At 34.2% G+C, this 15,275-nt stretch overlaps 1 protein-coding gene across 1 annotated transcript in view; it reads left to right on the plus strand.

Annotated features, from left to right (window-relative positions):
* CEP290 (centrosomal protein 290kDa) overlaps positions 1-15,275 on the plus strand; it is a 54,733-nt gene that overhangs the window by 12,113 nt on the left and 27,345 nt on the right. Inside the window, exons 18-27 of the mRNA XM_009321333.1 lie at positions 1,004-1,088; positions 2,484-2,626; positions 3,211-3,375; positions 4,362-4,511; positions 5,530-5,645; positions 8,527-8,629; positions 11,401-11,631; positions 12,190-12,363; positions 13,905-14,016; positions 14,849-15,054. Coding sequence (XP_009319608.1) covers positions 1,004-1,088; positions 2,484-2,626; positions 3,211-3,375; positions 4,362-4,511; positions 5,530-5,645; positions 8,527-8,629; positions 11,401-11,631; positions 12,190-12,363; positions 13,905-14,016; positions 14,849-15,054 — 1,485 coding nt within the window. The remainder of the gene's footprint in view (positions 1-1,003; positions 1,089-2,483; positions 2,627-3,210; positions 3,376-4,361; positions 4,512-5,529; positions 5,646-8,526; positions 8,630-11,400; positions 11,632-12,189; positions 12,364-13,904; positions 14,017-14,848; positions 15,055-15,275) is intronic.

A 15,275-nucleotide genomic window follows, 5' to 3' on the forward strand; every position in this document is an offset into this window, starting at 1 on the left:
CCCAGAATACATGTTTCTCTAGACAGTGTTACATGGGATACACCTTGTGTAATTCTTCCAGTGAATCCATCTCTGTTGCCGTTGCATTTTAGGCAGGAGATTCATATGTGGACTGGGAAATTTTCATGAAGGCATACTCCAAACTTGAAAAAAGGCTGGGACTAGAACATTAGATTGCTAAAATTAGAATCTGTGTTTTTTGTCTGGGAGAAACCATCTAAGAATGTGATGAGGAAACATCACGATTACAATGTATAAGATAAGCAAATAGGTCTTTCCTATCTTTAACTGAAATGTTTTGGAACTGATGGCATTTCTGTTGAACCTGTTGAGCTCTGTAATTGATCAATGGAAAGTATAAGTCTATATATATCAGGCTTTTTTCAATTCCACAAGTTTTTCTGTGCTACAGCAGTATGCTTTGCTGTTGTGATTTCTCTTAAAATACTGTGTTATCTAAGCTGTGGAATGAATAATGCCTACTAATTGCATTTTCAGTAGAAAAGAAATGGTTTTTTTTATATTTTGGAAGATAAGCCTTGGAAATACAATTTCTTTTCTATATAAATGGAGATAGAATCCTATAGTAAAAACTAACTGTTGGGGTTTTTTTAGAATGAGCAGACATCCAGAGATTTGTTGATCAAGAATATGCTAAATAGTTATAGAGAATTAAATCTTGAAAGATGCAGAAGCCAGGCAGTGCAGGTAGTACAAGGTTTTAAAAAACACAAAACAGGATAAATATTTATATAAAGTTTATGCATAATTTAAATATTTTTTCTTGATAATTTAGTGGCTGTGAAGATGAGGCTATTTCTTTGATTGTTGCCTTCTATGTAACACCTCATTTTGGTTTACATACTATGTAATTTCACTGTTGCATATGTATGGATTAGCAATATTTTCAAGCATTTATACTCATTTAACCAGTCTTAATGAAAATTCTAATACTAAAATTCCTAAATTACAATTTTTGAGTCGTCTTTGTTCTTTTCTTTAGAATGAGTATCTTGCAAATGAATTAAGTTTGAGAGAGAGAGATTTGGAGAGGAACAGGACTGTAATAGCCAAATTTCAATCTAAATGTAAGTTGCAAACTGTTTTAAAACTAGGGAATGTTATCAGGTACCTGCAGATAGTTTGCTTATTTAGTTGTTCTGTTTCTGTGATTGTGAACACAAATATCTGACTTTACAGTTTCTGTTTTAAATGCAGTTTACTTTGGTATCTTTCACAATGATTGAATTTGCTGTGTACATAGAAGTTTATTATACAATCATTCTGATACACTTCTGAACTGTGGCAGTTATGGTTGTGAATTGGTCCAGGTGTGAACACAATGATTACAAAACAATGAATGTAAATGGCACTTATCGAATTGGAATTGCTTTGAATTCTCATTAATGACTTTTTTTTTTAATTGTGTTTATATTAGTGAATATCTTTGTGTGCGTGTGTATAAATACATATATAGTGTTGCTAATTTTAAACTTAAATTAGTGATAGTACATGAAACATAGTTTATTCATACTAAATACGTTAAACTAGGATCTCATGTTTTTCCTTCCTGAATTAGACGTAATAAGGCCTTTAAGTCTGTGAGTGATCCCAATTATAACAATTACACAATTTACTTGTGTAATTGTAGTGCTTTTCTGACTCCAGGGAAGTGTTGAGAAATTAAACCCACTTGCTGCTTACGTATATATGTATGTTAGCTGAATTGCACTGCTTGCAAACTCTGAAATAAACATAATGCTGATTTCTCTAGATAAGAATTTTAATTTTTTCCCAGAGAATGTGAATTCTAAAAATTCTTTTTGACTTTTCAAAATAGACTTGGTGAAACTGCTCAAACTGCTCCAAATTTTGCAGTTCACTCCTGGGTCTTCAGGACAGTTAGCCATATTGTTAAGATGCAGAGAATGTCCTGACAGGTTTGTTGTTTTTTTTAAAGTTTCCAGGCTTCTTGCTCTGTGCTGGAAACTCTGGAATTCCACTGAGACACTAGTGGTGGCAGGAAAACTGTATGTTTTGAGAGTCCTTATTGCAAATAATTTAAGTGTTCTTTTTTTCCCAGTCTGCAGCAGGCAGCAGGAACTCATGCAATTCCTATATACTTCATTGTTATACCCAAGCATTTCCAAGATAGCCATGTTTCTGGATTTGTGAAAGCCAGTCAGACAGGCTACTAAAGAAGTGAAAAAAGTGGCAGGAAACATTGTAGATTGGAAGGTTCAATAAAGTCAAATGTGTTCCCATAAAGCATTTAATTATTGTTTTGTTGGTATTTCTCCAGCAAAATACACTCTCTGGATGTTCCTAGCAGCTCTACTTTTAACTTCCTCATTGGTTATGTCTATATATAATATGAAAATTCTTTTTATATATCAAATCAACAAGTATTATGATGAAATGTTCTAGGAAACCTTAACTCATTTTTTCAGTGCTTTTAGACACATTTACAATTTTTATTACAGTTCAAGAATTATCAGAAGAGAATAAACATCTTGAACAAGGAATGAAAGAAATATTGCAAGCTGTCAGGGAAATGCAGAAGGATCCTAATGTGAAGGGAGGAGAAACAGCCTTAATAATCCCTAGTCTGGATCGTTTAGTTAATGTAAGCTTGCTTTCTAAAGTATTATTTAGCTCTATAGGATTTACAGGCTTTTTTTTTTCCTCCTCAATTATTGGGTTATTGTAAATTAAATAGTAGCTTCCCTATACATATACTTCCTTAGTTACAAGTAGGGTACATAGTGTGATACCTCTTTAAAAATGCAAATTAAAAATATACAGCAACAAGAGATTACCAATAAAAATTTAAAAACAAAAAAAAATCTTCAGCTGGATAGTATAAAACTGTCTATGGCAAGTTTATTGTCACAGTCATAAAGCTTAGGTAAAAGTTTGTTTGCATGTCTTTTATCTCTATGGGACCTGCAGGAAATATTTAAGAAAAATTCTTTATTCAAACATCTTACCAAAAAAATCAGTGTTTTTACAGGAAAATTTAACCATTTAAATCACAGTCTATGGCAAATATACCATCAGGAAACTGATAAGTAGATTTTAAAATGTTAAAATTTCATGCTTTTTGCTAATTTCATGTAGTCTAAACTTAAGGGCTCCAGTTTATTATGAAAAAACAACACTTTTCTGCACTTTTTCTCTGTTTTGTTAATTAAATGTTTACTGCACTAGGCAATGGAGTCAAAGAATTCAGAGGGAATCTTGAATGCTAGTGTGCACTTGAAAGCTCAGGTTGACCAGCTTACAGGACGAAATGAAGAATTAAGACAGGAACTGAAACAGAGTCAGGCGGAGGCAACAAATTTCTCTAATCAGCTGGCAAATGCAAATGAAAAGGTATACAGTTTACTTTATACAATTTATTATTGTACTTGAAAAGTGGCTGCTCTGATAATTTAGAACAAAACCACACAATCTATAAGATGCTGAATTTAGCTTATGTGAACAGTGTAATTATACAAATCTTAATTAAATTTATTTATTGGATCTACCAATTTGTCCATTTTAAGTTCAGATCTTACTCTTCTTAATGTTACTTTATCCTTGGAATATCCTATCATGTTAAACACCAAGCATGCCTATCTTTTGGGGAGAGCTGTGCCCAAAAAAGCTCACAGATTTCTTTCTTCAAAAAGCCAGTAGTCTTGCATTTGCTATTTATAAATAGGTAACAGAGATTAAGTGTTCTAAAATGATGAATCATTCTCTAAAATCCTGTATCTTCTTTTAAGTTGTACAGTTGATTCTGTGGAATGCTTCTTCCAGGGCAGGAATGAGGAATGGAGTATTATCTTACAAGAAGCCAAATTTAAATTTGCCTTTTAGAACTGCTTTGGTGATGCAAAAAGATTTGCCAGTAACTAATATTTTAGAATAGTTTTATGTACTGTTAGAGTAAAGAGCCAGAGAGCTTTTAAGAAGTTAAATGAAAAGGCAAAGATTTGTTTAGAATAAGCCATCAAATAACCACTGCAATAGTTCTATCCAAAACTTTATCTTTTTAAAAGGAATAGAAATGCACTGTGTTTTAAACAATTTCGAGTAAAACTGTGGTGAATCCTTAGATAAGTGAAGCTGCCCTGATCGCTGAAGTCATTTGATAAATTTGGCTTAAGATATTATGCATTTAATGATTTACAGAATCACAGCATTTTTAAAAGGTTACTTTAAAGAGTATTTGAATGCTTTAGAATGTAAGTGGAAGTGAATGGCGTTGTTCATTACAACTGATGTAGCACAGGAAAACATATTTTCCATCAGTGATTTTTTTTTTAATTGAATAGCAAGAGCTACTTCTTTATGTTTTTGTTTCTTTTCTTTAGATTGCACAGCTGAAAAATGAAATTTGCTTATTGCATCAGTCAGAAGGTGCCAATATTGTCTTCCGAATGGTGAATCTTCCAGAAGGAATGGTTCCTTCAAGTGTTAATATGATTAATTCTCTGAATGAATATTTAATACGCCTTATACAGGTAACTCATTTATTCCTTGATATCAAGAATGTTTGTAACATATAGCTAATTCCTCCAAAATCCAGTACCATGCCATGTATGGACATGGGAGAACTCTCCAAAATTATTTTGAAGTTCTGACGTCCAGTAAACTCCTTGGGCTATTCTATTTTTTTAAAGCTGTAAGTATTTTGCTATGTTGTAAATCTGGAAGGTAATAATTAAATTTTTGACAACAATTCAGATTTTTTGTTTTAAATCTGAATTTTGATCTAAATATTTGCCCACTCTTCCTTCTACTTCCGCAGCTGTACTCTTTCTATGAGAAATTCTCTCTTACTGCTGTCTGGATTCCACACCTGAGTCTGCATGTGCAAATCCTACTCTGAACAGTTTTTTCTCTATGCAGCAAAGGTCTTTATTTATTTACCATATGAATTTTCATTCCATTATTTCTCAAAAATATGTCAACATTTATAAAAAGAGGCATAAATACATTGAAACCGAAGCCAGTGATTCCCATGGGAAGCATAGCAGACAAGCATATAGTAAAGAAGAATTGACTCTTTGAGAATTGGAGTAAAAAGAACTTACCTTTTTATTATTATTAAATTATTTTGTTCTGTCTTTGATCACTTTACTTTTGTTGATTAGAGAATATTTTTCAACTGTATATGATTATAAAGTAGAAGAGTATTTGGGAACATGAGAAGAAAACATCCCTTTCCAGTTAGACATTCAATTAGTATTCTTTGTGGACTAGCAACATGTCATGGTGTTTTGAACTTTGAGGGCTGTAATCCACAGTGCAATTATGCACTATTTCACACCTATTAATATGAATGCCAAAGTTTATTGGACTTTTTTTCATCTCTTGCTTCTAAAGAAAATACACATTTCATATCTGCAGTTCACACAGTTCATGACAGAAGCATCTATCATGAAAAACACAAGGGAGAACTGGCATTTTGATTAATCCTTTCATGTTTAAAACCTATATTAATCACTTCAGTATTTTTATTTGGAAAATAATGATTAGGAACTGGAAAATAAAGAACAGCTACTTAAACAATTAGAAGATGCAGTAGAGGACTACAAGCGAAAATTTGCAGTAATTCGTCATCAACAAGGCTTGCTGTATAAAGAATATCAAAGGTATCGTTCTCTTTTCTGAATTACGAAAGTTCAACTATCTAAATGTTTAATAATTTTGAATACAAGATTTGCTGCTGTGTTGAAGTAGTTCTTTGGTTAATGTCATAAATGCTGCTGCTCTTGGATATGGACTACATACATTTTCTTTAGTCCTGTAAAGATTCAGAAAACTCATACAAAAACATTTCCTGCTGGACTCTCTTCGTATTGCATACTTTATAATGAGGATTGGCATATAATGGCATATAATTATATGACATATAATATTGGCATATAATGGCATCCTGGCCTGTATCAGAAATAGTGTGGCCAGCAGGGGCAGGGAAGTGATCGTGCCCCTGTACTCGGCACTGGTGAGGCCACACCTCGAATACTGTGTTCAGTTTTGGGCCCCTCACTACAAGAAGGATGTTGAGATGTTGGAACGTGTCCAGAGAAGGGCAACGAGGCTGGTGAAGGGTCTGGAGAACAAGTCTTATGAGGAGCGGCTGAGGGAGCTGGGGTTGTTTAGCCTGGAGAAAAGGAGGCTGAGGGGAGACCTCATTGCTCTCTACAACTACCTGAAAGGAGGTTGTAGTGAGGTGGGTGTTGGTCTCTTCTCCCAAGTAACTGGCGAAAGGACGAGAGGAAATGGCCTCAAGTTGTGCCAGGGGACGTTTAGATTGGATGTAAGGAAAAATTTCTTTACTGAAAGAGTGGTTAAACCTTGGAACAGGCTGCCCAGGGAAGTGGTTGAGTCACCATCCCTGGAAGTATTTAAAAGGCGGGTAGATGAGGCGCTTAGGGACATGGTTTAGTGGGCATGGTGTTGTTGGGTTGACAGTTGGACTCGATGATCTTGGAGGTCTTTTCCAGCCTTAATGATTCTATGATTCTATGATTGCATTGTGCTTTCTGCATCTGATATCTTGTATTTTATTAGAACCTGGTATTATGGACTCTTCAGTCTCATTTTCTTTTGCTTTCAAGTATGGGTCCTAACAGTTTTTCTGAGGGGAAAAAAAAGAAAACTGTTACCCAAATACAGTCAGAGATCTGTGTTTCAAAATTTCAGATCGTCAGGACTTTGTAGTTGGTTTTCTTTCAGACTCTTAGTTCTTTTATATGCTTCATTGAATCTAATTTCTATAAAATTCTTCTTATGGTAAAAAAAAGGATTTTCATCTATTAGGAGCATAGGGATGAATATGGTGATTTGGGTTCTTCAATTAACAGACTGTTAGTTTTGCCCTCTCTGTCTTTGGTTCGGAATGAACAGTCACTGGACAGCTTTTGGAATAAGGGTGTTTTATCTTTTAGGACCTTCTGTTTGTTCTTTGAGTGAGTTAAGACTTCCCAGCTAACATTATCTCTGTTTGAGGCATTAAAGCTATAGCTTTTTGAAAATATTAAAGGCTATAATATACTGCCTCATTTACTACTAGATTAGATATCTCCAATGACAGGGATAAGATTCAAAGCTCCTTCTCCAAACCTGTTACGGATTGAAGTTAAGAGAGGAGATTCTTTAACTTGGCATCCGATAAAGACTCACTTTTAGAGCATTTTCCTTCCTTTTCCTCCATTTTCTTCCATTATGGAAGAAACGAAGAGATCTTCTTTGAAGAGAAAATAGTACTTCTGAAATACCCTTGATTATTTGTTTAAACTAGCCTGAACTATCCTATACAGTCTATAGGAATTTCCTTATGAGAGATGTATAAACAGTTCATAGGTTTTTTGTTTCCAAATAAATAAATAAAAGCGGATAGAGGAGAGTAGTTTGGGCCAAAGCGAAGCTGAATCTTTTTATGTTTTTGTTTGTTTTTCACTGAAATAGAAAGACTAGGGTGGGAAATTATGTCCTTTATGCATTTGAAATAAAATGAATGTAATAGAAGGAAAGATTTGCAAAACCATTGAAAAAATTGAGTTAATTTTACAGCCATTGCCTGCCCTTTTGTTTAGAAGTCTGACCTCCAATGCAGAATTTGGATGTGGGAAACCTAAGTTTAATTCTGTCCACTTCCTGAGGGAAATTTGAACCGACATCTTTTAAAGAAAAAGCCAACTACTACGCTGTGGGGAAATTCTCAGAGGATGAGCGAGTAATCTTTTCCTTATGATACTGTACCGTTCTGTATGATTAATTAAAAATAGTTCAAAATCAACTTAGGTATTCTGTCTCTCAGGAACTGCAGAAGCCTTGTTCCCCTTGCAAGTTGTCTCTCTTAGCTAATGAATGTGCAAGTGCTTCATGCAAAGGAAAGAGTCATTGGTTATTTGCCAAACCATTTTATCTAGCTGTAAATCCTATCAGCCAAATTATTGGGCACAACTGTGAAAAACTGCTGAAATCTGCTGGGCCTAGTCTGCTTTAAAAAGAAAAGGCCCATTTCCAGGCTCACAGCATGGTAAGTGCCAGTAGTATGATTTTTGTCTCCCTTCCTATAAAAAGGAGGGCTGGAGTTTCCAGAGAGGTACTTAAAGTGGAAATGTTTTTATTAGCAAAGTTTTAAACTTTGCCTATTTTTACGAAGACATGTGCAAGAAAGTAATTAATTTGAAATACAAGTGTGTAATTTAAAGCAGATTAAATCCCAAGTGTGTATATTTTGGGGGAGTAAGGCATCTCTGTCTCTGCACTACAGTACACATGTGAAGAAGAGATAAGACACTTTAACTTAAGAATTATTTTCATCATTAAACCAGCTGCAGCCTAAACAGAGGGGATAGTTTTTCAGTAATCCATCTACAATTTATAATATCTTTTTCAAATTACCTTACTGTTAAAAATAAGTACCTTGGTTTGCAATATTTCAGGGTTGCTGTTTTAGTTACAGTTTTAAAAATCATCAAGTCTTTCATCATTCTAAATGAAAATATTTAATTACTGTTTTAGTCAAAAGGAAAGCTGGCGGAAAGAATCAGAAGATATGAAAGAGGAAAAGAAAAAGCTAGAAGAGCAAAAAGAACAGGATGCTACAAAAATAAAGGCATATTCTGTAAGTAATTTTGTTGCTTTCATTTTTCAAAAGGTTTTAATACATAGAACAGAGGTTTTAATACAATACTGTAATTTGTTAGATGGGGAAAATGTTGCAGGGGAAAACTCATCAAATCAAATCAGAAGGGAAGTGGTTTATCGATTTATTAGTGGAATGTAAATAACTAGCAATCAGTGAACTATACATTCAGAATCAGTATCAACAATACAAAAGGTAAATCACAATATTAAGGCACATACAAAATGTTACTATAGACCTAAAAATCTCTTAAGCACCATTCAGGAATTAATCCCAAATATTTCTCATCCCACACATCCACATTCACACAGTTATGTTAACTCCCTGGCCCCTTCAGGTTGCCAGCACACACACCCTTTCCTGAGAGTGCAAGTTCACTGCGTACGCACCTCTTGTGTGTACTCCGGGGTACTGTGTACATGTGGGGGTGCTCTGGTGCTATGTGTACCCGTGTGCCTCCCTGCAGTCTGCTAATCCATGCGCTGGTGAGAAGTCACCCCAGGAGGTCACATACACACACCCAAGGTGTGGGTCCCTACTTGTTGCACTTGGTACTGCCAGTCCATTAGCTGGAGTGCTGAGGCTCACGGTGTCCAGCAGGAAGAGAGTGCTCACATCTGCACAGAGGATGCAGGGACAGTGGAGAAACTTCTGAAGCTGAACTAGGTCATGAGTGCTGCATTATAACTCTCTCTGCCCCCGCTCTTAGAAGTTTTCATGCTTCTTTTATGCTAATTTTCAAGCTGACTACTTCTTTATTTCAGGTCTCTAATTTTATGGTTACTGTTCAATCTAGTTAATGGTCATTTTCCTCTTTATCAGTTTTGAGCAAATTCCCTCTCAGACAGTCTCAGGTATTCTGTTCACACACACTATGTACACTCACATTGCTCTCTTAACAGCAGTTATCATCCAGGCTGTTTGACTGGGAGGAGGAGCAGTGCAGGCATCCCCATGGAAAACACATTAGTTTATTTTAAGAATTAAGGTTATTATTTGAATTACATCTTATTTATATATACCTGTTAATGTGTATGTATCAGTATTTCACAAAAACAGGAAATAGAATTCATCTTTCTATTTTGATTTACTTCCACCAAGACTGAATTCAATATTTTATTAAGAAAAGTGAAAAATAACTTTTTTAAGAAGGTTATATTTAAAAGTTCCTGGAATTTATGCAGGTGCCTAATCACAGACATAGTGCAATTTTAGATGTCTTTGGATGTCTTTGGGCAGATACCAAAAGCTGCCAAATACGACAGAAGACATATGGGACACACGTCCTTTTGGAGAAGCAGACACAGAGCAAGGATATCACAAGGTGTTGAAAATGGCTATGGATGCCTACGTTTAGACAGCTGAGTTCTAACCCTTTTCTTCTGCTGAGGGGTGACTGTAGTGGTATGTGGTCCTGCTGATAATCATGTTCATAAGTGTACTTGATTTGCAGAATAATGGTATCCTGAGACAATTAAGTCTAAATATATTTCCCGAAAAGTGAAATTGAAATTGTTTTGCAAATGTTTCTACTGTATGTTTAAAAAAATGAGGGGGGGGAGCATATGCCATCTTACTTAACTTGTTCAGTATCTTATTCTGCATTTCCAGAGTCACAGGAGTAGACTGTAGCAGGATTAAGATATTTCTGGGATTTGTTTTTTTAAATGTTTTTAAAATATAATGGAGTTTTATGATGTTAGCAGTACTATCAAAGTATTGCTGAGATCTTTTAAGAAATTACTGTTTACCGATAGCTTTTGTTTCCAGAAACACATCCTATCCAGAGATAAGAAATATGTACTATTATTTAATACTATTTTTTGTTGGTACGTAATTTTTATTAGCATTAGGTGAACATATTCAGATTAAACATTTCTCTGAAATTAATTCACTGTGAATGATCAATGAAAATGTGTTGCTCGCTCTTAAAATCTTAAGAAGAACAGGCTTCTTGATCAGAAAAGCCAAATCTTTGCCAGTTGTCAGAGAACTGGATTTTTTTAATGGCTTCAGGCTCCCAGGACTCAGGAGTTTTCTCTAGCTACCTGCTCCTAAGGCTCATAGGAATCTGGGATTTTACAGCTCCAATTTCTACTCCCTGTCTCCTTGGCAAGCTGATGTGTGTGACAGCAAAGCTAAAGCTCACATGCCTTCTGCGACCTGAGTCGCTGTAGTTCCCTCTCCCTCCTCTGCCCACCCCACCTTGGATTTATACATGCATGCAAACACATGTGTGCACACATACACACAAACATGCACATGTTTCCATAGGAGGGGTCCTGTGGTTACTTTACAAATACTGGTTTGATCCTCAAAGTAGGACGTTACTAGTATTGGTTAGGAAGCACAAGAATTCTATTTGGTTTAGAAAATTGTTCCAATACTTTTGTTTTGATTCTAGTAAAAGGGGGGAAGACTGATGACAATGTATGCAGAGAATTATTTTTGTTCTACATTTTGAAAATGTCAGCATTAGCTAAAATTCCAATTAGTCAGATGTATTTAGCTTATATTCCTCAGAAACTAATGATTTTTAAGATTTATTTTTTCTTTTCTTATAATAGAATATTGTATGCTTGTGCATGTGTTGAGTGTGTGTATATGTTTTCCTAGCAAAAAGAAATTATTTCAGACAGATTAACGGAGTTTTTACACCTAGATTAAAAAATGTACAAGAAAGCTTGTCTATGTAGTTGAGTTTTACCATATTTCTGTACAAAGCTCTTGTTAAAAAAATTATTTTGCAGAATTTACTCAGCGCGCTTCAGCTGGATCCTGATGAAACAAAGAAAGTACTTGCAGAAAATAATAGAAGAATAACTGTTTTACGAGTTAATGAAAGGTCACTAACAAGGCAGTATACCACTTTACTTGAAACGGAACGGCATCTTAGGAAAGAAAATTATAAACTAAAGGGTGAAATAACACATATGGAGACTGCAGTTATAGGGAAGATTGGAAACTTGCAACGATTCAAGGTATAGTTTATAGTAGTAATAGTACACATTTTTATTTTTCCAATTTGGCAATAAATACACTTCTTTTAAATGGAGTCAGTACTAGTTTCTTGAATGCATTATGCAAATGTTTGTTAAATGCTGTTATAAATTTTGTCAAAACATTCTTTGTATTTAAATAAGCATCATAATACGAAACCTGTCAGTTTTCCCCTTCTGAAGTTGCTTCAACAAGTTCTTTTTATTGAAAGTGTCGTATGAAACCAAATCTTACTTTTTAGCCTTGCAGATTACTAGGGCCTGTATTAACTCGTCTTTATAAAATATGTTTTTGACAGTGCCTTATGATTGAGAGGCAACTATTGATAAAATTACCCAGAGAGTTGGAATACCAGAGAAATTTTGTCAATGTTTATTGCAAGCAATTTATAAAGATGGACAGTAATTTAGTAAAATAAACCAGTATCATGTTCTAAAGCATTATTTTAAGTGGTATTCTTTTTCCATGGAGTAATTTTATTTTTTCCATTTAAAGATCTAGCAGACCTTAGTAACCCATTGCGTTGATTATTTTCATAGGAAATGGCTAGCTTTAAGATTGCAGCTCTGCAAAAAGTGTTGGACAGTAGTGTGCCATTGTCTGAGCTAGAACTGGCTAATAAGCAGTATAATGCATTAACTGCTAAATACAGAGATATGTTACAAAAAGATAACTTGCTCGTCCAGCGGACTACAAACATGGAACACATGGAGGTAATGTTTGTGTTATGTTTGAACCCTAAGGGAAAAAACTCTCTTTATACATTTGTTCTGTATTGGTTTTTGTTCTCACTTAATAGAAAGATAGAACAAAAGTCCCAATGCTAGACCTGCTGGTTATAACAGTTCCACAGCGGATATGAGATGTTGGAGCCAGTCTTACTGTTGCTATCGAATTTTAATTTGCTTACCTGGTATTTTTCAGTGGATTAAAACATAAAAGCATTTTGTTTAATTGTTTTGGTGGTTTTGGTTGTTTGGCTTTTTTCTTTGTTTGCTTTTTAAGTTAAGCTCTGGGTATTTTCCCTCACGAAGTTTTTTTAGTTCTTTGATTACCAAAACAAGGCTGGCAGAAGGAATATTTGCTATCATCTTCAGTTTTGCAGGTCATAAGGAAAGTAGAATGAGTGTAAACACTTTCAAAGCTTTCTCTCAAAGTAAGTGCTCTTACTAATTCCTGACCTACAAGAATGAAATGTTCAGTTCCAAAAGGCAGTAAACCTTTGAATTTTACTTTCGTAAAAAAAGTAAATAACCAAAGATTGTTCACAATGTCTTTGCAAAATGTCATAGGGACTGCAAATATGTAACTATTCCTTTGAACTTTTATTCTCAAGTAGAAGGGAGCTTCTTTTCAAGAACTGTGAAGCTGGCTTCAAAGATATGTTACTACCTCTCACTTTTCATTCATGTCAGAAATAATAGTCCAAGAAACTAGTAGTTTAACCAGTAGTTAAAACTCATGTCATGTTCTTGTCTGTTGGGTTTCTGTGGTTGACAAGGGTTAAATACATGTGGTGGGTAAGCTTACTGAACTATTAAATTTGTCTGCTTGGGAACAGGTAGGTGCATTTGTGTTAGCTAAAGAATGAATTATTCCTTCTCTATTTTATGAAATTTTGTGTGTATGAAAACTTGCATTGCCTATTTCAGCAATTTCACAGAGCTAGAGAATCATTTATCAATAGCAAACTAAAAACGTGTTTAGCAAATTAGAAATTGAAAATTAATATGAAGTATTCAATTTGTTTTACTGGTTAATGTGGAAATTTGTGTTTCTATTTGGAGGAGTGAAGGAACATTTACAAAACTAATGTTTAGCATCATATTAGATGCCTAAAAGAGCTAAAAGAAGCAAATGATCTGTCTCAAACATGTATTTTATGTGCAAGATGAAATATCCCGTGCGGGATGAAATATCCTCCAGAAGTATTTCTTTCTTTCCCACTGTTTAGTGTGGGATGTTTAGTATGACAAACATAGATTTCTTCATCTAATTCTAGACACTCTAGGAATCACAGTCACTGATGATAAATATTCACGGTAATACTAGTTGACAGTAAGGTACGACATAGAGAGCAAAGACTAGCATTTTTACGCTCAAGAGGAAACATGCTTTTCTGTTGCCTTGTGTGTAGATTATGGGTTGTGCGTACATAAAATCTGTTCATTTAAAAGATTTTATAGATACTAAACATCAAGTCTGCTACAGTTAAATAGTTTGCTTTTATGTTGCAACTTTTTTTGTCATACAGCGTGAGAATGAATCCTTGAAAGCACAGATAAATTTATTGAATAAGGAACTGGAGATCACGAAAGAGAAACTTCACACTGTAGAACAGGCTTGGGAACAGATGACTAAACTGGGCAAGTATGAAAGTTATATTGCAATATTAAAAATCAAATGGTATGTCCTGCGTAAAAGTAATATTTTAAAACATTTTAAAATTGATGTATCTTAAAACAACAAAAAAAGTCAAAACTATTTTGTATCTTTCATTAACGGTCTTAATATTTTTTGGTGAGTTTTTCTTTTGGTTTGTTTCATTTTACTTATCTATTTGACCAAAACCAAGTTTGGTATCTTCCTCTGGAAACTGTTCCACGTTGACTTTTCTTGGGTTACTGGGTCAAGGGTTTAAAAGCTGGAACTTGTAAAGCAATATCACCTGATTTTTTTTTTTTTTTAATAAGGTGCAATATGTTTGAACTTGATTGTCAGTCAAAGTACTTCATAGGTTGTCAGGAAAATGATTTATTTGTCCTGGTTTCATGCTCTGTAACAAAGTATTTTTTCTTGATAGCTGGGGCTTCTTTATGTACAGTTTACATTCCCATTATTCAAGAAGAACTCATCCACATCTATTTCTTTTACAGATTTTAAATTAAATTTCCTGAAGATTTACCAGCTGAATTAAGGATAAGGTGAAAGGCTAAACTGAAAATGGTTATCAGTCTCAGTAATCATGGTTGCAGATATACTCATTTATAATTGATAATATTTTATTCAAATTACATACCTTGCAAACATGTAATAAGGCAAGATAACCATGCCTGCAGTTTAAAAAATAATACAGGTGGTTTGATAAAGTCTATCTGACAGAGATAAAGCAAAACTCATGTTCTGTTTCATAGTGCAAATAATTTTCATAGTTGAATGAGCTTGTGTATTCCCTAATTTAAATATTTTTTAATGTAGGAGATGACAATGCCATGGACAAGGACACAAAAGCAATAACCAACAGTGAGATTTTGTCCATTTCTAAGAAAATCACAATGTTGGAAATGAAGGAACTAAATGAAAGACAGAGAGCAGAACATTCGCAACGAATGTATGAACATTTAAGGAACACTGTAAAGCAAATAGAAGAACGTAATTTTGAATTGGAAACAAAATTCACTGAGGTAAATCTGTTGGAGTTTAACAACATAATCTGACACATCTTAAAAGCATATTTTTGTGCTTTTCAAAAAGGATTAATCTATTTTGTATCACAACTGGCAAATAAGCTTATGGTGCAAAATATAGCTGCCTTTAAGAGCTGCAATTTTGCATGCACGGGACATTTGTAAAAAATATAACTTAATTAATTTGCAGTAGTTTATTTCAAACATTAGTTAATCTC

Source organism: Pygoscelis adeliae, unplaced genomic scaffold (assembly GCF_000699105.1).
Source record: "Pygoscelis adeliae isolate BGI_AS28 unplaced genomic scaffold, ASM69910v1 Scaffold232, whole genome shotgun sequence".
Taxonomy (NCBI): domain Eukaryota; kingdom Metazoa; phylum Chordata; class Aves; order Sphenisciformes; family Spheniscidae; genus Pygoscelis; species Pygoscelis adeliae.